Source organism: Ranitomeya imitator, chromosome 10 (assembly GCF_032444005.1).
Source record: "Ranitomeya imitator isolate aRanImi1 chromosome 10, aRanImi1.pri, whole genome shotgun sequence".
In the NCBI taxonomy this organism is placed as follows: Eukaryota; Metazoa; Chordata; class Amphibia; order Anura; family Dendrobatidae; genus Ranitomeya; species Ranitomeya imitator.
This window is the reverse complement of record NC_091291.1, coordinates 75,123,603-75,146,805: the sequence shown is the minus strand read 5'-3', so window position 1 is coordinate 75,146,805 and position 23,203 is coordinate 75,123,603. Positions and strand designations below refer to the sequence as shown.

General features: G+C 47.5%; 1 protein-coding gene across 7 annotated transcripts in view; it reads left to right on the top strand.

The window, feature by feature from the left end:
* Positions 1-23,203, top strand: part of LOC138651946 (NXPE family member 2-like) — a 442,657-nt gene that overhangs the window by 69,718 nt on the left and 349,736 nt on the right. Inside the window, exons 2-4 of one of the 7 annotated variants that reach the window (XM_069742587.1) lie at positions 1,831-1,867; positions 2,967-3,038; positions 3,117-3,184. The exons of 2 other annotated variants lie outside the window; for them this stretch is intronic. Coding sequence is in view for 3 of the 5 variants with exons in the window: in XM_069742584.1 (XP_069598685.1) it covers positions 2,846-3,184 (339 nt within the window). In the remaining 2 variants the exon portion in view is untranslated. Of the gene's footprint in view, positions 1-1,830; positions 1,868-2,553; positions 3,185-23,203 lie in introns of those variants that run through there. 4 more of the 7 variants (XM_069742589.1, XM_069742586.1, XM_069742585.1 and 1 more) reach the window with 4 other exon arrangements.

The window sequence follows — 23,203 nt, the reverse complement described above, 5'->3', positions numbered from 1 at the left end:
AAATACATAAATCCCTCAATAATCCACCAGGACGACCTATAGTCGCATCCACAGATTCCATCCTGGCCCCTATTTCAGTTTACTTAGAAAAAATCTTTACCCCATTGACAAAGAACATGAAGTCCTACATACTTGACACAGGTCATTTTCTCCAGACCCTTAGGGCACTCCCCACAGTTCCACTAGAATGCATCCTTGCTACATTTGACGTCAAAAGTCTCTATACATCTATAAGACATGATTTGGGCATACAAGCGGCGGGTGAACTCCTCGAACAATCAACCCTCACACATCATTCCAAAAACCTGTGCCTTGATTTACTTTCTTTAATTTTACATAACAATTTCTTTCTTTTTGGTGATCAATATTACCTACAGACCCAAGGCACCGCCATGGGTGCAAACGTAGCCCCAGCCTACGCCAATAGCTACATGGATTCCTTTGAGCGCAATTATGTATACCCCAATCCTCTGTTCCAATCTTACAACCTATGTTGGCTTCGCTACATAGATGACGTTTTTTGTCTATGGACAGGGCCCCTAGAGTCTTTGGATACGTTCACCAATTACCTGAACACCATTCGAGATGAACTTCAGTTTACATTAAACCACGATAATACCCAAATTTCATTTTTGGATACGCTGGTCAGTAGGGGTCCCAATGGGACTCTCAACACCGACCTATTTGTTAAACCTACTGATTCCAACAGTCTTCTTCATTATCATAGCTGTCATCCCACCTCTACCAAACAAAGCCTACCTCGGTCACAATTCAAACGCGTGGCTCGTATAGTTTCAGACCCCGGACTACTACCCGCTCGTCTCGATGACATGTCCCGTAAATTTGAAGTACGGCATTACCCTAGGAATCTACTGGACAGAGAAAAAGTGTTGGCCTTAAATCCATCCCCACGCCCTAGTGCCTCTACAAAACCAGAACGCGTTCCCTTTATTCACACTCACCACCCTGTCATGCCTATAGTCTATAATATTATCCGCAAACATTGGCCCCTCCTGAGACGTTCATATCCACAGATCGAGGCTTTCACGACACCTCCTCTCATGTGTAAACGGAGACCTACCAACATCAGAGATCGAGTCGTTAAGGCAGACATGGGCAGTTCTTCTAGAATACCCAAACAAACCTTTTTAGGTACTGCAAAACGTGGCACGTTCCCATGTTTGGCCTGTGCATGCTGCTCTAACGTCATTAAGTCCAGCACCATCACTCATCCACACTCGGGTAGACAATACCAAATCAAGGGATTCTTCACTTGTGAATCCAATAACGTAGTTTACGTTATCAAATGCCCCTGTGGGCTACTTTATGTCGGAGAGACCACACAACACATCCGTGACCGCATCTCTAGCCACAAATCTACCATAAGATGTAAAAAAACATGGCTCCCTCTTCCCCATCATTTTGTGTCCGCCAACCACTCAGTCTCTCAGCTTCGCTTCCAGGTTTTAGAACAGGTGGATCGCCCTAGGAGGGGTGGTGATCACACTAAACTGCTTAGGCAACGGGAGTCCTATTGGATTTATACTTTACAAACCCTCACACCCAGGGGTTTGAATAGGGAACTTGATCTGATTTAATTGAGTCCGATACCTGTTCGTCATGGGACCACGTGCTGTCCTGCTTGCTCTGGGTCCTCTTGAACTACATTGTCGCTATGTCAAGACTTGTAGAACTTCAATGCTGCTACATATACCTACAAATTGATGATCAATGATACTGTATTTATTATCATATGTGCCATTTTATGTTCGTAGAGCATGCTGACCTCTCATTTTGTTCCATGATCACTAACCTTTCTCCTACTTTCAGGCGGTCTGATTTCCATATACTGTTTCTTCCATTTGGGGTAAGTACTCGCCTGACCCCCCTCCCGTTTTTGTTCATTTTTGTTTTTGTTTTGGTTTTATTACAATTTTTATTTTTATTTTTATTTTCTTCTTTATTTTTAATTTTTATTTTTCATTTTTATATTTCTTTTTTTTTTTTTTTTTCTCCTCATTATTTTTTATTTTTCATTTTATTGCTTTTTTCTCTTATTTTTCATTTTATTGCTTTTTTTTCTCTTCTTTATTTTATTATTATTTTTTTCATTTTTTCATTTTTTTCATTTTTTCATTTTTTTCATTTTTTATTTCTCTTCATTTTTTCACTTTTTTCATCATATATTTTTTCTTCTTTTTTTCATTACTTTTATCTTCCGTTTTCTTTATATATTTTTTTATATTTATCTCTATTTTATTTTTCTCCATTCTTATCCATTTTTCATATTGTTCTCTCTTCCATATCTCTTCTCTTCCACATCTGGCCCCCCCCTTTTTTTGTTTTTATCATATTTTTTGTCATTCTTTACTTTATTCTTTTATTCTTTACTTATCTCCTTCTTTTCTTTTTCCTCATTTTTCCATCCTTGTATATTACAATCCATTCATACAATCTCCTCTGGCATCTAACCGTCATCCTTACTCTCACTCTATTTCCCTCTGCTCTATACACCGGCCTTTTCCTATCCCCTTCCCCTCCCCTCCCCTTCTACACAGAGCTCCTAGTGCTGACACGCCCCCATTGTGTTACTCTACGCACACGCCGACATAGCGCTTTGCCCTCTATGCGCCGCTGCTTGCCCTCTGCCGGCCCTTCATTCCTGACGCCTCCTCCTTCCTTCTTCCCACGCGTGCGCTCTGTCTACTGCGCTCCAGCCTGCGTGCCGGGCCTCTCCCTCGTTCCTTTCCGGGCGCGCCTGTCCCAGCCCCTCAGCGTGCGTTCCTAGCCTCTTCTTCACACCACACTTCCTGTCTCCTGGGTATTTCTCCCCTGACCGTCCACTATGCCGGACACTACCGCCTCCTTCTTACTTACAGGACCCACAGGTATTTTTCTCCCTCTGGCTCACTCCCTGCTTTACTTCCACATGATCAGCATCCTCACTCCTGGTCTCTTATCCACAGTGCTTTTAGGGACTCTGTGCCCTGTCCGTGCCGTTCCGGACCTCCGTTCCCCTGTCTCCTGGACCATTTGTGGTATGTGTCTATTAGGTTCGGCCTCTGGCCTCCTCCATAGTATGTGTGCTTTGTCTCACTCTCTGTCACTCTCTATAGGAGCCTCTGTCTCCATTTACCGGACAAGTTTCGTCCTCCTCCTCTTTCCTCCATTACAACTCACTAAGGTCAGTTTTGCTCTACCCATTGTTTTCAAAAAGCTATGTATTTATATATATATCTGTATGTTTACAGTAGTCTGTGAAGCCTGCCGCCATCCGTTTATCTGCCTGCCTGAACGCTGATTCAATATTCATACTACATGTATACTCCTCTGGGCCTCGTTCATGGTTTATTTTTAAGATTTGTACATATGTATATATTTTTCTCACAGAATATGGTTATTTACTGTACTTTATTTTTGTTCTTTTGACGTATACAGCATTTCTATAGATCTCTGGCAACACAGTTACTTTTTACATGTGTATCATACTATGCATATTCTGCCCCCCGCCGCCCCCCCCCCCCCCCTTTTTTTGTTCATTGCGTCCACTGTGTTTTTACCTCCTATTATGTTCTACTATCTTGAGTTTGCTGTATTTTTGTCTTGATGTTTTGATTTTCACCATCTCTAATGTAGTATATTTCATGTTTTTTCAGTGAGGTTTGAGAAAGACCTTTCAGGTCGAAACGTTCCTCCTCAGAAATCTGTTGACCACTGTGGTGTTACCTTAATAAATACTTCACATCTCTGATGCAAAATATTGTCTGAGTGCGGTTGTTTGCCCAAATCTCTTATAGCATCCAACACCGCTTGGACTTTCTCCAGATGACTCTCCCAGTCCGGGCTAAAGATGACGATATCATCTAGGTACGCAGCAGCGTAGGCCTTATGGGGTGCAAGAACTCTATCCATAGCCCTCTGGAAGGTCGCCGGAGCTCCCTGTAGGCCAAACGGCATCCGGGCATACTGGAAGCATCCATCAGGTGTCGAAAAGGCTGTCTTCTCCTTGGCTTCCTGCGCCATGGGGATCTGCCAATACCCCTTTGTCAGATCCAAGGTGGATATATATCTGGCGTGCCCAAGCCTTTCGATGAGCTCATCAATACGGGGCATGGGATAAGCGTCGAACTTGGAGACCTCATTCAACTTCCGATAGTCGTTGCAAAACCTCCACTCTCCATCAGGTTTTGGGACCAGGACAATTGGGCTTGACCAACCGCTCTTGGATTCCTCAATGACTCCAAGCCTCAACATACGCTCCACTTCCTTGGAGATAACTTCTCGACGAGCCTCAGGAATACGATAAGGTTTCACATTCACCCGCACATGGGGCTCTGTTAGGACCTCGTGCTCTATGACCTTCGTGTATCCTGGCAATTCTGAAAACAGGTCCCTGTTTTTCTGGAGTAACTCCCGGCACTGCTGTTTCTGGGTTCGGCCATATAGAAGCTCAAACGGTGAGAACCCTGTGGAGGCCTGTGGAACTTCACGAATGGAAAACATCAGATAGGGTAAGAGACAATCCCAGTCTCTACCGTCTTTCTCTATAGCTTTTCTCAGCATGCTCTTTAGAGTCTTGTTAAACCTCTCAACAAGACCATCTGACTGGGGATGGTACACCGAGGTCCTCAACTGGGAGATCTTCAGGGCTTTGCATAACTCCCTCATCACCTTGCTCATGAAAGGTGTACCCTGGTCAGTCAGGATCTCCTTTGGCAGACCTGTCCGGGAAAAGACATGGACCAACTCGCGGGCTATGCTCTTTGAGGAAGAATTCCTCAAGGGAATTGCCTCAGTATAGCGTGTGGCATAGTCCAGGATGACTAATATATACTGATGGCCCCGAGCTGATTTAACTAAGGGACCGACCAAGTCCATGGCAATTCTCTCGAACGGTACCTCAATAATGGGCAGTGGCACAAGGGGGTTCCGGAAATGAGGAGTAGGAGCAGTTAGCTGACATGTAGGGCAGGACCTGCAATAGTTCACTATTTCCCGGTGACACCCAGGCCAATAGAACCTCTGCACAACCCGTTCCTGCGTTTTTTCCACCCCTAGGTGTCCACCCAAGATGTGTGAATGGGCCATGTCCAACACTTTCCGTCTATACGGACCCGGCACTATCAACTGCTCTACCAACTCCTCCCTTATTTTCGTGACCCGGTACAACAATTCCCCCCTCAACAGAAAATGGGGAAATCTTTTGTCTGCCCCCGGCTCCTGTACCACCCCGTCAATAACTGTGACATTATTAAAGGCTTCCCTCAGAGTGGGGTCCCTATGTTGGGCAGTCCCAAAATTTTCACCGGTAACCTCTAACTCCAGAATGTCAGATGTAGGGGATACTTCCTCTTCATCCCCAACCAGAACACAAAAAGGAAAGCTGTCTGCCTCTGGGTGTGGCGATACCGTTCCAGGGTTCACTGGTTCCCTGCCAGGGAGCTCAGAACCCTTTCCCCACAAATCCCAAAACAAACAGAAATCCCGGCCAATAATTATAGGGTGCAACAAGTCCTGAACTACGCCGACTATGTGGGATTCAGTGCCACATGCCGTTTCAATGTCCACCCTGGCCATAGGGTAGTCCTTTGCATCACCATGTATGCACCGCACTCCGACCTTCTTTCCTGGGAGCAGATGAAGAGGAAAAGTGGCCCTTACCAGGGTCACTAGGCTCCCCGAGTCTAACAGTGCCGTTACTGCTCGACCGTTCACCTTTACGGGACACGCTTGAGGTCCCTCGTTGGATGGAGAGTTCACACTACAGACTGGATACGCATAGTATGAACAACGGCGTCCCATGCTGCAGTCCATCTGCTCAGTGGCTTGGGAACAACGGGCAGCTATATGTCCTGGCTTGTGGCACCTCCAACAAATAACATCACCCGTGGGGACCTTGGGCACCACCTCCCCCGCCCTTTGTGACCTTGGACGCACCACCCCTTTTTGGGACTCAGCTGCCCTCTGGGACCCCCAGTACGGCATGGGCTGCCTCCCGAAGGAGCCTTCCAACCCTTGGTATCTCTCAACCAGTCCGATCAGCTCGTCGGCATTCTGGGGATCACCCTGGGCAACCCAAGACTGTATAGGCCTCGGGAGGGAATGGACAAACCGATCCATCATCACCCGTTCTACCATCTGTGCAGGCGCAGAGGATTCTGGCTGCAGCCATTTCTGGACCAGGTGCAACAGATCAAACATTTGGGAACGAGGTGGTTTGTCCCGGTGATAGCCCCAGGAGTGAACTCGCTGTGCCCTGACAGTCAGTGTCACCCCCAGACGTGCGAGAATCTCGGCTTTCAATTTGTGATACTCTTTGGCATCCTGCAAGGTCAAATCATAGTACGCCTTCTGGGGTTCTCCCGTCAGGTATGGCGCAAGTACCTCTGCCCACTGCTCTGGCGGAAGTTTTTCCCTCCCAGCGACCCTCTCAAACACCGTCAGGAAGGCCTCAACATCATCCCCGGGAGTCATTTTCTGCAATGCACGTCTTACCGTCTTCCGGACGTGGGTGTCATCAGCCAAACCTGGGGTTGGGGCGCTCGCCTTGCCCTGGATGGCGGTTGCCAGAAGCTGCATCTGCTGCTGATGCTCCTGCTGGCTCTGTTGTAACTGCTGCTGATGCTCCTGCTGGCTCTGTTGTAACTGCTGCCGTTGCTCCTGCTGGCTTTGCTGCATCTGCTGCTGGCTCTGTTGTATCTGCTGCATCAACAGCCTGTTGGTCTCTTGCTGCCTTTGCTCCTGCTGGACCAAGTGTTTCAGCAGGTCCTCCATTTTCTCCGGCAATGCTTGCTGGCTTGCAACAGCCTTGACCCAGGCCATTCAAAAATAAACTCACGTCTCTGCTGGGAACGCTGCTCGCAGGTCTCCACCAATTGTAGCGATTTCACTCACTCAGCTGCGACGGCTGACACTCAGGAGACGTGTTCCTTTAGAGTTCACTGGGTTTATTGCTTCATAAACCATGTGGCAAAACAACAGAAAGCAAAATATCCTTTGGTTCAGGCAAAGGAAAACAAGGGTCCAGTTCATCCGGCTCAGTCCTGAAGCCGAACACACCCAGGAGGGTTTCACCTCCACACATATCTCCTGTGTAAAGGATTAGCCAGTCTTATATAGGACTAACCACACCCAGTAATCTATCACATGATTAGCCATGTGGTCTGACATCACCACAGGTCCTGAAACACAAACATATGGTTATATAAAACAACGCAATATTCCGGGCTACATTACAGCAACAAGGCACTTATGTGGCACATACCTCCCATCGACTACACACCCTTTAGCCATGCTACAATATATATATATATATATATATATATATATATATATATACTGTGTGGGCTGTGCTGTATATACTACTGCATGGGCTGTGCTGTATATACTACTGTTTGGGCTGTGCTGAATATACTACTGTGTGGGCTGTGCTGTATACTGCTGTGTGGGCTGTGTTATCTACTATGCGGGCTGTGCTATATACTATGCGGGCTTTGCTATATACTATGGGGAGTATATTATCTTCTATGGGGAGGCCATGTTATGTACTATGTGGCTGTGGTATATACTGTTGTGGGGGTATATTATATTCTATGGGGGAGGTTGGGTTATATACTATATTATGGGGAGGTGGGCTGTATTATATTCTATGGGGTTACATTGTACTCTGTGGGGTGGCTGCATTATACTCTGTGGGGTGGCTGCATTATACTGTTGGGTGGCTGCATTATACTCTGTGGTTGCCGCATTATATTCTGTAGGGTGGTGGCTACATTATACTATATGTGGGCTGTATTATACTGTATCGAGGACTATGGGGAATACGTTATATTATATGAAGAACTATGGGGTGCATTATACTATGGAAAGTGAATTGTACTACATGGATGACTATGGCGGTGCATTATACTATATGGAGCACTATGAGGAGTGTATTATGCTATATGGAGGAATATGAGGAGTGTATTATACTATGTGGAGGACTGAGCATTATATTTTAATATATGGAGGACTATAGGGAGTGTATTATACTATATGGAGGACTGTGGGGTGTATTTTACTAAACAAGTAAAATGCTGCATATTCAGATTGTTTTTGCCAGAACAAAAATCATTGTTCTCAGCAGCACATTGCCGCTGTAAACTGTAGATGTGCTGCTGATAACATGATACTGTATGGGGATCGGTTAGTGATCTGTTAGTGATCGTTCTGTCCCATCATTCTTTCTCAGACGGTGGAAAGAGGCCGGGACACAAGTGTTGAACAACTTCAGTATTGTCGATCAAACTCATTTAGCGGCCTGAACTCAGCGCTTGTAAATACAAGCGAAATGCTTTTGTGTGATGTGTAATATGTTATCATTTTGGGCCCCATTTTAAACTTTGCCTAGGGCCCCACTTTGCCTAAAACCGGCCCTGCCTACAAGTGTGCAAAGATATTATACAGTCACCATGTGACAAGTGGGCCTGTGTAACTTCAAATGCCAGGGCTGAATTTTAGTCCCAGTCCGGCCCTGCCCCCCACACAGTATCACACACAGTATCATGCAGCCCCACACACACACAGGGGCTGGGGGTCCCTGGAGAAGTGGGGGCCCTAGGAAGCTACCTGGTCTGCCTGCGCCTAATGCCAGCCCTAACTTCAAGTAGGAATCAGCTAACCTAAACCAGAAAGTTTGGAGTTCATACCAAACACTGAATAAAGACATTTTACTGTATGTGTGGTTTCCGGTTAGGGTTTGTTAGTCTAGTAAATCTTGTTGAAAGGCTGCATTGCAACCAATCAACAAGCTTTTAGACTGTGGGCACTTTCAGAGCCATCACAGCCATGCCAAGTATTGGCATGGCTGTGACGTGACTGGCCAGTGCAGCACGTGACCCAGCCTGTATAAAGACTGGATCACAAGTGCCACCGCCATTATGCTCTTGTTAGTGTAGGATTAAGATGCAGCTTGATAGCGACAGATTCTGACTGCAAACTCTGCAAACACAACACTGCATGTACTCTGCAACCCCAATATGTGGTATTTCTGTGGTAAAAGCCGCTGTGTGTACTCTGCACCCTCCACCTGTGGGAGTACTATCCTTTAAGCTGCTGTGTGTACTGTGTAAACCAGTCTGTGAGAATAATGTGCTAAAAGCTGCTGTGTGTTCTCTGCCCCTTCCGCATGTGGGAGTACTGTGCTTTTAATCCACCGTGTATACTCTGCACCCCCTGCCTGTGGGAGTACTGTCTTTATGCTGCTGTGTGTACTCTGCATCCCCTGCCTGTGAGAGTACTGTTAATTTAAGCCACTGTGTGTATTCTACAACCCTCTGCCTGTGGGAATATTGTCCTTTATGCTGCTGTGTGTACTCTGCACCCCATGCCTGTGGGAGTACTGATAATGTCAGCCGCTGTGTGTACTTTACACCGCCTACCTTTGGGAGTATTGTTAATTTAGCCACTGTGTGCACTCTGCACCCTCTGCCTGTAGGAGTACTGTTAATTTGAGCTGCTGTGTATACTCTGCATCCTCCGCCAGTGGGAGTACCGTCCTTTAAGCCACTGTATGTACTATTCACCTTCCGCCTGTGGGAATACTGTGCCTTTAAAGTGCTGTGCGTAATCATCGCAATCCACAAGTGGACATACAGTCCATTCAGCTGCTGTGTGCACTCTCTGCCTGTGGGAGTACTGTCCTTTAAGCCGCTGTGTGTACTCTGCACACCCTGCCTGTGAGAGGACTGTTAATTTAAGCCACTGTGTGTACTCTACAACCCTCTGCCTGTGGGAATACTGTACTTTATGCTGCTGTGTGTACTCTGCACCCCATGCCTGTGGGAGTACTGATAATGTAAGCCGCTGTGTGTACTTTGCACCACCTGCCTTTGTGAGTACAGTTAGTTTAGCAACTGTGTGCACTCTGCACCCTCTGCCCGTGTGAGTACTGTTAATATAAGCCACTGTGTATACTCTGCATCCTCCACCTGTGGGAGTACCATCTTTTAAGCCGCTGTGTGTACTGTTCACCTTCCGCCTGTGGGAATACCGTGCCTTTCAAGTGCTGTGTGTAATCTGTCCAATCCACAAGTGGATGTACTGTCCTTTCAGCTGCTCTGTGCACTCTGCACTCCCTGCCTGTGGGAGTACTGTCCTTTAAGCCGCTGTGTGTACTCTGCACCCCTCTGCCTGTGGGAGTATTGTCCTTTAAGCTGCTGTGCGTACTTTGTAAACCAGTCTGTGAGAGTAATGTGCTAAAAGCTGCTGGGTTTACTTGCAGCGCCACAGGGTCCTGGTCGTTGCAGTAATGTCAATCTCTTCTAGGGGGAGTGATGTTACGTTTGAAGGTAATAAAGGAGATCACTTTACCAGGTATCACAAACCATACAACACACTTCACACTCCAGTTCACCAGGGGGAGCTATGCTCCAATTTATTAGGGCACTCCTCACAATTAGGTAAAACTGGTGGTCTGGATAGGAAGTTAGGCAGAAGTTAGCTGGGCTTCACTGAGTTAGCTGCTATCTGAGCTCGGCTCAGGTAGTTGGTCCCTGACAGGGGTGGGATCCTGTCAGAGGCCTAGACTGAAGGCGACGGAGCTGCACCTGCCCCACGTGCGGCAGCATCCTAAGAAAGAGAAATGAACAGCGAACTGTATTGTAGAGGGTGAGAAACGAAGTCATAGCAAAAAGGAGAGGAAACCAGGAGTTCTGCCCTATACAGGCTGCATCCTTCTGAGGTGCAGGATCCGGTAGCCGGAACACCGAGGGAGCAACAGTCTCTATGCCTTGCTCCAGAGACTGGCAGGACAGCTAATTCCACGTTACCTGCCCGACCCATACCCAGGAGGCACGGTGGCAACTTGTGGAGGCTGGGGCGTGCTAGAGTCCCTGTAAAAAGCCTCAGGCCACCAGTCATACGGGTTTGTCCTATCCATCCAGGGGACAGAGAGAAACATAACATCTACAACAGTTGTGAGGACCTTATGAGAGGCTCAGCAATAAGGGTACTTTCACACTTGCATCGGTACGGGTCCGTCGCAATGCGTCGGGCTGACGTACCGATGCATGTTGTGAAATAAATGAACAACGGGGGCATCGGATGTAGGTTTTCAACGCATCCACTGCCCCATTGTAATGTCCGGTGAGGAGGGGGCGGAGTTCCGGCCACGCATGCGCGGTCAGAAATGGCGGACACGTCGCACAAAAAGACGTTACATGTAACTTTTTTTTGCCGACAGTCCGCCAAAACACGACACATCCGTCGCATGACGTGTGGCCATACATCGCAATGCGTCGCTAATGCAAGTCAATGGAGAAAAAATGCATCCTGCGGGCAACTTTGCAGGATGCGTTTTTCCCCCAAAATGACGCATTGCGACGGACGTCACACAATGCAAGTCTGAAAGTACCCTAAGGTACTTCAACACTCAGGTGCTAGAGGACGGCTACTGATTTCGACCTGGATAAGGGAACTCTGGATTTGCCTTCAGACCGGTCGGACTCTGCCTGCCCTGTGATCTGGTGCTCTGGATTGTGGACGCTGAAGCCTTCAGTAAAAAGGTAAAGAGACTGCACCCTTGTGTCCTCGTTCTTCACTGCGCCTTACACCATTCACCATCTATACACTGGGAAGCCCTGGGGACATGCTTCACCTGTGGGAAGGTATACCATCTAGCTGCCATAACATCACCCCAGCGGACCCCTAAGCAGCGTCTGTCACCCTGACCGAATACCACAGGTGGCGTCACGAACATTTCCCCTTTAAAGACCTTTCCCTTTTACAATGGACCTCCCGAGGGCCACGGACCGGGACAGCCACCGTGACATCCCCCTTGAGAACCGAAGGACCCGGTACCGAGTACCCCACTGCCCTACGGGGCGCTCCATACTCTGCACACTCCGCATGTGGGAGTACTGTGCCTTTAAACCACTGTTTATACTCTGCACCCCATGCCAGTGAGAATACTGTCCTTTATGCTGCTGTGTAAACTCTGCACCCCCTGCCTGTGGGAGTACTGTTAATTTAAGCCACTGTGTATACTCTGCACTCCTCTGCCTGTGGGACTACTGGTCTTTATGCTGCTGTGTGCACTTTGCATCGCCTGTCTGTACGAGTACTGTTAATTTAAGCCACTGTGTGTACTTTGCACCACCTGCCTGTGGAAGTACTGATATTATAAGCCACTGTGTATACTCTGCACCCCCTTCCTGTGGGAGTGGTGTTAATTTAAGCCGCTGGGTGTACACTGCACCCATCTGCCTGTGGGAGTACTGTTCTTTATTCAGCTGTTACTCTGCACCCCCCACCTTTGGAAGTACTATCCATTAAGCTGCTGGGTATACTCTTCATCCTCCACCAGTGGGAGTACTGTCCTTTAAGCCGCTGTGTGTACTCTGCACTCGCAGCCTATGGGAATAGTGTGCCTTTAAACCACCGTGTATACTCTGCACCTCCAGCTTGTGGGAATACTGTCTTAAGCTGCTGTGTATGCTCTACCCCCCCTGCTTGTGGGAGTACTGTTAATTTACGCCACTGTGTGTACTCTGCACCCCCTGCCTGTGGGAGTACTGTTAATGTAAGCCGCTGTGTGTATGTTGCACCATTTGGCTGTGGGAGTACTGTTAATTTAAGCTGCTATATACACTCTGCACCATCTGCCTGAAGAAGTGCTGTTAATTTAAGCCGCTGGGTGTACTCTGCACCCTTCTGCCTGTGGGAATACTGTTCTCCACGCAGCTGTGTTACACTGCACCCCCTGCCGGTGGTAGAATTGTTAATTTAAGCCACTGTGTGTACTCTGCACCCTCCGCCTGTGGGAATACTGTTAAGTCGCTGTACGTTTTCTAGTAGTCTAAGAAATAATTAATTGGTATCAGTCGCCTCATTGCTATTAGTAAGCCCCAAAAATATTTTTTCAGGCCTGGTGTGGTATTTTGTACTACTTTTGCAAATCAATATATTGCATCAGCTGTCTCAATACCATTTCTAGGCCCAAAAAATAACATTTTAGGATTGGTGTGTGTTTTCTAGTAGCCTGAGAAATAAATAATTGACATTAGCCTACTCATTGCCATTTCTAGGCCTAAAAAATCCAATAAATGCAGCTGGAGAAAAGAGCGCAATAGGGTCTTATCCGAGATACAATTGCTTAGAAAGATCAGATTCTACTCACCAATTTGAGCAGAAAGACAGGCTCATAGATATATTCTGCTGCAGCAGATCCACCGGTCGACTCGTGACCAACAAGAGATAAAAAAGGGGGTAAAGCATGGATTTAAACTGAGCTGCTGAATGATTCAAGGTCCAAATATGTAGCCATTAAATCATGGATTTATTCGAATCCACAAGTTAATGGCTACATATTTTACCTTGAATCATTCAGCAGCGCAGTTTAAATCCACGTTTTACCTCCTTTTTTATCTTAGGCCTAAAAAATAATATTTCAGGACTGGTGTGTGGCTTTCTAGTTGTCTGAGAAATAAAATTATTGGCATCGGCCATCTCATTGCTACAGTATTAGTAGACAAAATAAATTATTTTTCAGGACCGCTATGTGATTTCTATTAGTCTGTGAAAAAAATCATTGTCATCAGCTATCTTGTGGCCATTTCTAGGCCAAATAAATAAAATTTCTTGCCCAGTGGGTGTTTTTTAGTAGCCTGTGAAATAAATGTGGCACCCCAGGAGTCCAGGTACCACAGTGGTATTGCCTTCCTCTCGGGGAGGGTGATGCCATGCCTGGAAATGAGGAGGATCCCATTGACAGGTAATCTGTACATTCAACACTTTCTGACTCCAGGCCAGAAGGGGAAGCTCTGAACCCGGTTTCAGGGGAGCTTCCCTAGATAGATATATTCTGGTCTGGAGGAGGAGTTAGTTAGTCTGGAGCAGACAAGAACAGAGAAGGGGCACAGGAGAAGTCAGGAGCTAGAGGAGAGCTGAAGCGCAGAAACCGGGCATCGGGAGCCCGAGGCAGTGTGGAACAACATGACCCACGGCAGAACCGGAGGGCAGTAAATTGAAAGTGACTTGCCTACATTGCATCCTGAGGTACAGCAGCACCCAGAGCCTGGAGTCACTGTGGATAGAGATACCTATAAAATGGCTCACATTGCCTACTATGCAGGAACTGTCCCAGGAAAGAGAGTAAGAGAGGACCTGGCAGAAGCCACAGGCAGCGCATAGTGGAAGGCTCCCAATCTGACCTGGCAAGGGGAATTCTACACATTTTCAGGCTGCCTGGACTCCACCGTCACCTGTTGCTGGTACTCTGGACTGTGGCTGTCTACCATCAGTAAACCAGGTAAAGGGACTGCAACCCTGTGTCCTCCGTTTATTTTCCGGCACCACACCATCCTTGCCACCCACATTGGGAGCCCTGGTGACCTAGCTTTACCTGTGGGAATCCATACCATCCCTGATGCCATAACATCACCCCAGAGGAACCCTTTAAGCAGCATAGGTCACCCCTGACCAAGTACCACAGGTGGCACCACAAACTTTTATTATTTCACAAACCCCTTTAAAGACCATCCCTTTTACTTGGGCGCCCAGGGCCATGGACCATGTCACTGCCACCATGACACATCCCTTTAAGTACCCGATCCGGTGCTGAATGCCCCACGGCCCAAGCGCACGTTCCGTAAACAATTGGCATCAGCTGCCTCGTTGCCATTTTAAGGCCATACCAATAATTTTACTGTACTGTTGTGTCTAAATGAGTAGTGTGTACTTGTATAAAAAATAAGTGTACACTGCAGCTTTTTTTTGTAGTAGTGTGTGTAAAATATTAGTTTACTCTGCAGTGTTTTTTGTAGTATGTCTGACATAGTTGATCACTGCCTCCTACTACAGATCCTTTCTTCCTTTGGTGTCAAAGACCTTGCCCTATATTGGATCTCCTCATACCTTACCAACTGCAGATTTAGCGTTTCCTACTCCCATCCTACCTCTTCATCTCGCCCCCTCTCTGTTGGTGTCCCTCAAGGCTCTGTCCTAGGACCCTTACTCTTCTCAATCTATACATTTGGCCTGGGACAACTCAAAGTCCTATGGCTTCCAGTACCATCTATATGCTGATGACACTCAGATCTACCTCTCTGGCCCAGGTGTCACCTCTATTCTCTCCACAATCCCAGAGTGTCTATCAGCCATATCCTCCTTCTCCTCCTCTCGCTTCCTCAAGCTCAATGTGGACAAATCTGAACTACTTATCTTTCCTCCATCTCACATATCTTCTCTACCTGATCTATCTATCAAAATAAATGAAATCACACTTTCCCCTGTCCCCGAAATCTGCTTCCTTGGAGTAACACTTGACGCTGCCCTGTCCTTCAAACTGCACAAGCTCTCGCCACCTCCTGTTGCCTCCAGATCAAAAATATTTCCAGAATCCATCCTTTCCTCAACCCTCATTCTACCAAAATGCTTGTGCATGCCCTAATCATCTCCCACCTCGACTACTGCAACATCTCCCTCTGTGTCCTACCTTCTAACACTCGCACCCCACCAGTCCATCCTTAACTCTGCTGCCCAACTAATTAATCTCTCTCCTCGCTACATTCCTGCTTCCCCTCTTTGCAAATCACTTCACTTGCTCCCAATTTCCCAGCGTATTAAGTTTAAACTAATATATCAAATAATGTAGCGGCGCTGGTGATGCAGCATAAAACAGCAGCAAGTTACCCCCTTACCACATAAGGGGGAAAAAACAGGGAAATAATATATGAATGATAAAATAATCAATCAAACTTGCGCTAGGTTGGTTAATCTTGGCTCCCACAGTGCTCCGTACCGCCGACAGGGGCACCACGTGACATACCGGACACGTGACCCGAATTGAACGCAGGTCCTGCCATCTTCAGCGTTGCCGAGCGCGGCACGCTTTCTACACACGTTCCTCCGATACAGGCGGCTGTCACCGGCCGGGACAGCACGCCATGACCCTCCGTCAGCAACTCTAATCCTCGCAAGACCAGCGAAGCTAAGTATTCAACAGCTCGCACTGGCATCTGGTACTTTCACCGCGTGTGTACCCTTCGGCAGGTATGACTTTTTCCCAGTTAGCTTTGTATGTGCTTCTATGAGGACGGAATTACCTCATTGCTAGATTCGGATTAGTACTTCAGATAGCTGTTTTAGAGGGTTTATATTCTTGAATACACTGAATATATCTATCTACTTGTCTTTACCTTTAGACCTGGAATAGTGCACCTATATCCATATGCAAGCAACTTTACATCTATTAGTGCTATTTCCTCCCCATCAGGTAAATTATTTATATATATATATATTGTTGGCCTTCATCTGCATGCATTCCTAGCGCAAGTTTGATTGATTATTTTATCATTCATATATTAAGTTTAAACTAGTAACACTGACCTACAAAGCCATCCATAACCTTTCTCCTTCGTATATTTCCAAACTAATCTCTCAATATCTTCCCTCACGTAATCTCCGGTTCTCCCAAGACCTTCTCTCCTCCACACTTATTCGCTCCTCACCCAATCGCCTCAAAGACTTCTCCCGAATATCCCCTATCCTCTGGAATTCTGTGCCCCAACATGTCCGGTTAACCACCACATTTGAATCCTTCAAAAGAAAGCTGAAAACCCACCTCTTCAAGAAAGCTTGCAACCTGTAATGACCACACGGCCACCTCAACACCATCGGAGCTACTGCAACCTCTGACCTACTATCTCCTTCCCCATAATCCTGTAGAATGTAAGCCCGCAAGGGCAGGGTCCTCTCCTCTCTGTACCAGTCTGTCATTGTTAGTTTTGTTTACACTGCCAGGTAATGAAGAAAAAGGTTTTTTTTTATTTTTCTATCCATTTTGAAGTGTAGCCCACTTATTCTTCAGAAAACAAAAACCATATCTAACCATATCATGGGCTACACTTCGAATCTTGTAGAAATAAAAAAATTTACTTTTTTTACATCATCTCCAGCATTTGATATTTCTTCATCACCTGTATGTGTGGAAACAGGCCACAAACTTTCTATTTTTTACATAAAAATCATCTGAGAATACTGTGCCAAAAGACCTCTGGCAGTATTGTGCCTAAAAGCCTCTGGCAGTACTGTGCCAAAAGCCTCTGGGAGTACTGTGCCAAAAGCCTCTGGGAGTAGTGTGCCAAAAAGCCTCTGGGGGTACTGTGCTTAAAATCCTCTGTCAGTACTGTGCTAAAAATCTTCTGGGAGAAATGTGCCAAAAAGCCTCTGGCAGTATTGTGTCTAAAAGCCTCTGGGAGTACTCTGCCAAAAAGCCTCTGTGCCGGAGATCAGCGCGAGCAGGGGAGAATGATGAGAATTACAGTATATTCAAGTGATAACAATGAGAGCAGATGGCAGCTGATGGGACTATTACTCCATCAGCCTACACCTGCTGCCACTAATAACAGTGACAGCAGGAGTGATTGAAGGGAGTATTTAGCACCTGCCGACTGCGCTATAAATAAATAAAAAATCCGGTATGGGTTTCTCTGTTATTTATAAAACCAACCAGGCAAAACTGACAGCTGTGGGCTGCAACCCTCAGCTCTCAGCTTCAGCAAGGTTTTTTATCAAGAATAGATGGGTCCCCAGCTGTCAGTTTTGCCTGGCTGGGCCTGGCTGGTTATAAAAAAAAAACAGGGAAACCCACACCGCTTTATTTTAAATTATTTATTTAGAGTGCAGGTGATGGAGTTATGATTCCTGGAGTGGACCCACTGGATCGCGGTGACGACCGTTCCCAGGTGAGCTGACTAGGGTGAATCGACCTCTATACTGGGACCTTTAGGGACAAGCCTAGTAGGAAGATACACAGCGATGGCTTGTGCCAGAGGGGCGGCTCGAGGATAACGAGGAGAATTAGGGTAATCAGCAAGAACCAGACGGGCAGAGCAGCCACAGAGAAAACCCAGGACTCAGGACATGGCAGTGTTCAAACAGAAGGTACCGGATCCTGGACGGAGCAGAGCATGCACTGGAGGACTGAGACTGAGAAGGGCTGAGCACGCAGTGGAAGCGTACAGGGATGGAGCAGAGTACGCACACTGGAAGCGTACAGGGACAGAGCAAAACATGCACTGGAAGCCTACATGGACTGAGCAGAGCACACACACACTGGAAGCGTACGGGGACCTGACGTAAAGAAACCTAAGTGAATCTGGAGGGAGCACGGAAAGGCACAATAACAATCAAGCACTTCCTCTAGCAGGAAGCGACCTGATATACCCAGATGCCGTTGCCCAGGCAAGAGAGCGCTTCAGAGTCAGTACAACCCGGCATCATAAAGAAGCAGGGACTGCACACGAACGCGACCTAAGCGGCCTTGCGCGAATGCGCTGGGAACCATATCCCCAGCGCGGCTGAGGACCCAGAAGAGGAGGCGGGACATGTCGAGAGACCCGGGAAGCAAGGTGAGTATCTCCATGCACCGTAATAGTATCCCCTTCCTTGCATCCCACTTGTAGGCTGTGTCATTGACTCGAGCCAGGATTTCAAAGGGCCCAATGTAGCGAGGAGCCAATTTATAGGAGGGAATCTTAAGATGGATATACTTGGACGAAAGCCAGACCTTATCGCCGGGTTGATAAGGAGGAGCATCCAAATGCCTTTTGTCAGCATGCTTTTTAATCCTAATTCAAGACCTCTCAAGCGCATCCTTGGTCTCCTCCCAAATCTTCAAGAATTCCAAGGACAGGGAGTCAGCAGCTGACACACCCGAACCAGGGGAAACACTTGGTCCAAGGGAGAAGGTCAGCCCAATCGTCCTGGTGGGCATTAGAAAAATGTCGGAAATACAAGGTCAAGACCTGGTTAATCCGATCCACCTGACCATTGCCTGGAGATGATAGGCTGAAGAGAAGTCTAAAGTTTGCAGAGAGCTCTCCAAAACCGAGAGGTGAATTGGACTCCCCTATCTGACATGATGTGTTGCGGGAATCCATGGAATTTGAAGATGTGATGAATAAAAATTCTTGCCAACTCCGGAGCTGAGGGCAAACCCAGCAGCGGGGCAAAGTGGGCCATCTTAGAAAACCTATCCACAACCACCAGAATAGCTGTGCAACCCATGGAGCAAGGAAGGTCGGTGACAAAGTCCATGGCAATATGCTGCCCGGGAACCGAAGGCACGGGAAGAGGATGCAGGACCCCAGAGGGTAGTTGTCTCGGAATCTTGTTCCGGGAGCAGGAAGGACAGGAGGCTGAAAATTCTTTGACATCCTGACACAGGGATGGCCACCAATAGTGGCGAGAGATAAGGAAGTACGTCTTCTTAGTTCCAGCATGACCGGCAATTTTAGAAGAGTGTCCCTAGCGCAGCACCCTCTCCCTGTCATTCTCCGAGACAAATGTCTTACCCGGCGGTAAGGTAGTAAACCTCAATTGAGCCACCGAGATGATTTTGTAGGGATCAATAATTTGGGGATGGTTCCTCTTCAATATCAGCAGACTGGAAGGACCTTGACAGCGCGTCCGCCTTTACGTTCTTTTTGCCAGGCCGGAAGTGCAGCTCAAAAGCAAAACGGGGGAAGAACAGGGACCACTGGACTTGCCAAGGGTTGATTCTTTGGGCCGACTGAATATAAGCCAGATTCTTGTGGTCTGTGAAGATTATGAAGGGATGTACCACACTCTCCAGAAGAAACCGCCACTCCTCCAATGCTAACTTGAAGGGCCAGTAGTTCTCTGTCACTGATGGAATAGTTGCATTACGAAGTAGAAAATGCCTTGGAGAAGAATTTGCAAGTGATCAAATGACCGGACAATTTCCTTTGGGAGAGCACAGCCCTGGCCCCTGTGGGGGAGGCATCCATCTCCAGAATGAATGGCCTATTAGTGTCTGGGCGATGAAGTACCGGTACTCGTGCAAAGGCTTGCTTCAGAGGCAGAAAGGCATCCTCGGCCTTCGAAGACCAAACACTGGGATCAGCTCACTTGCGGATAAGTGACGAGAGGTGCATGGTCAACGAGGAGAAGTGGGGCACGAACTGCCTGTAATAGTTTACGAAACCGAGGAATCTTTGGATGGCCTTCACCCCGAGGGGTTGCGGACAGTTGAGGATGGCAGACACCTTCTCAGGATCCATCTTTAAAACGGAGTCAGAGATAATGTACCCCAAAAAAGGTAGGGATGTCTGTTCGAAGATACACTTTTCGTACTTGACATAGACACGGTTCTCTCTGAAGCAAAGTAACACTTGACGAACGTTCCGTCTATGGGTAGGCAGATCCGGAGAAAAAATGAGAATGTCGTCGAGGTACACCACAACGCAGGAATACAAGAGATCCCAGAAGACATCATTTATAACTCCTGAAACACTGCAGGAGCATTGCAGAGACTGAAGGGCATGACCAAATATTCGTAGTGCCCATCCCGTGTGTTGAATGTGGTCTTCCACTCATCTCCAGCACAGATACGGACCAAATTGTAGGACCTAGGAAGGTCAAGCTTTGTAAAGATTTTCGCTTCTTGCAGGCGATCAAAGAGCTCAGGGAAGAGCGGCAGTGGGTACTTGTTCTTGATGGTAATTTCATTGAGCCCTCTGTAGTCAATGCAAGGACGAAGTGAGCCGTCTTTCTTTTTGACAAAGAAGAATCCATCGCCAGCAGGAGAAGAAGACTTTCAGATAAAGCCTTTGGCCTGATTCTCCTTAATATACTCCGACATTGCTTGCGACTCAACTGGAGAGCGGATAGATTCTACCCCTCGGAGGCGTAGAGCCAGGAAGAATTGCATGGGACAAATTGGGCAAGATGTAGAACGTTATTCTCTCGCGATGCAGAGCCCCCACCTGCAACTCCACCTCTTCCTTAGTCTTCGTGAAGGTCTCTTGTAAAAGCCTTCCATTCACAGATGAAATCAGACCCGGCTTCTACAGAATCCTGACCGAAATCCACTACTTCTTGACCACCTCCAGACTAATGAAGTTGCCTGCCACACCCGAATCCAAATACTCCAAATCAGAGTAGCGCCCATTCACAGAAGTTATCGGGACAGACATAGTTAAGGCCAGAGAGGAGTCACACACACCCAGGAAGGCCTCCCCTACCAGACCTAGGTGGAGGAGTTTCCCGGACAAACGTGGCAGGAGCAGAGTAAATGCGAGGCACTACCACAATAAAAACAAAGCCTTTGTGAAATCCTCTCTTTCCAACACTGATCAAACATCTTGACCTGATCCACCTGCATAGGTTCAGGCACCGGAATGGAAGCGGACGCCATAGAACGTGGGCTGAGAGATCTATTGCTGGAGGAAACCAGACGATTGTACCGCCTCTCCCAAATGGACTGCCCGGAGCGCTCCTGGAAGCGTAGGTCAATACATGTGGCCAGAGAGATCAAATCCTCTAGGGAGGTTGGAGTATCCCAACCCGTCAATTCATCCTTAATTCAACCTGACAACCCACGCCAGAATGCCCCAAACAGTGCCTCATTATTCCACCCCAGCTCTGAGGACAGAGTACGAAAACGAATAGCATATTGCCCGACCTTAAGGGAACCTTGGTGGAGATTAATGAGAGCCTCAGTGGCCGAGGCTACACAACCTGGCTCGTCGAACACTTTGCGAAAGGTCTCTAAAAAGGTAAACAATTGAGAGGTTTTGGGATCATTATGTTCCCACAAAGGATTTATCCATGCCAGAGCCTCGCCTTCCAAATGTGAAACCACAAATGCCACTTTTGCCTGATCGGTGGCATATTGGTGCGGCAATAATTCAAAATGTAAGCTGCATTGATTCAAAAAATCCCGACACTGCTTGGAATCACCATTATACCAGGGTGGTTTACCAAGATGGGGTGGAGGATGCGGAGAGGGATCAGGGTTACGAGACTGAGCTTGGGCAGAGGCTGCGGCGGCAGACTGTCATCCACTGAAGCCATATAACTTAATATATGAGTCTGGGTGTCACGCTGCTGAACTAGATCATGTTGGAGACTGGCAAGCTGGAAGGCAATCCCAGGGTTAGAGGCTTGTAAAGCAGACAACCAAGATTCCATGGACTTCATCAACGACATTATACCCATCTGATTCTCCCGCAAGTACACCAACTCCTTCTGAGCGGCAGCCGAGGCACCTACGGGGTCCATGGCCTGATTGTTCTGTTATGATTTCTGGAGTGGACCCACTGAATCGCGGTGACGACCGTTCCCAGTCGAGCTGACCAGGTGGAACCGACCCCTATACATTGACTGTTAGGGACAAGCCTAGGTGGGAGATACACTGTGATAGCTTGTGCCAGAGGGGCGGCTCGAGGATAACAAGGAGAATCAGGGTACTCACCGAGGACCAGATGGGCAGAGCAGCCACAGAGAAAACCTGGGACTCAGGACACAGCAGGGTACACACAGAGGATACCGGATCCTGGACGGAGCAGAGCACGCACTGGAGGAATACTGGGACTGAGCAGGGCTGAGCATGCACTGGAAGCGTACAGGGATGGAGCAGAGTACACACACACTGGAAGTGTACGTGGGCAGAGCAGAGCACGCACTGGAAGCATACAGGGACCAAGCAGAGCACACACACACTGGAAGCGTACAGGCACAGAGCAGTGCACCCACACACTGGAAGCATACGGGACCTGACATACAGAAACCTAAGTGGACCTGGAGGGAGCATGGAAAGGCACAATTACAATCATGCACTTCCTCTAGCAGGAAGCAACCTGATATACCCAGAGGCCGCTGCCTATGCAGGACAGCGCTTCCTGGTCAGTACAACCCGGCATCATAAGCAGCAGGGGAAGGCTGATGGGAGCTTTAGTCCCATCAGCCAGCACCAGTGACCGGAGGTAAACTTTATACTTCTGGTCACAGCTGCGGGCTGACTGACCGGCAGTAATAATTTTACTGCCAATCAGAAGCAGTGTCTGATGCACTGTCATGCACATCACAGCGTGGCAAACACTGGATGTTCGGGCCCCCTATTCAAGTGAATGGGATCTGGGTTCGGGTTCGGGTATTATTCTGCCACCCGAGCCTGGACTTTTTTTAACTGTTCGTCCGAACCTGCCGGACCCGAACATCCAAGGGTCTGCCTATCTCTACTCATCTATAATTGTAATACAACATTTTTTTGAGCAGTGAAATTTTATTTGGCATTTGAAGTGCTACAGTTGTGTCTCAAAACTCCCAAAAAAGAAATTATTTGTTAAAAAAAAAAATCGCATTGCTATACTGATACTGCAGTCCATCTGAAGTTGGCACATTCTGCTGGCATTATAAT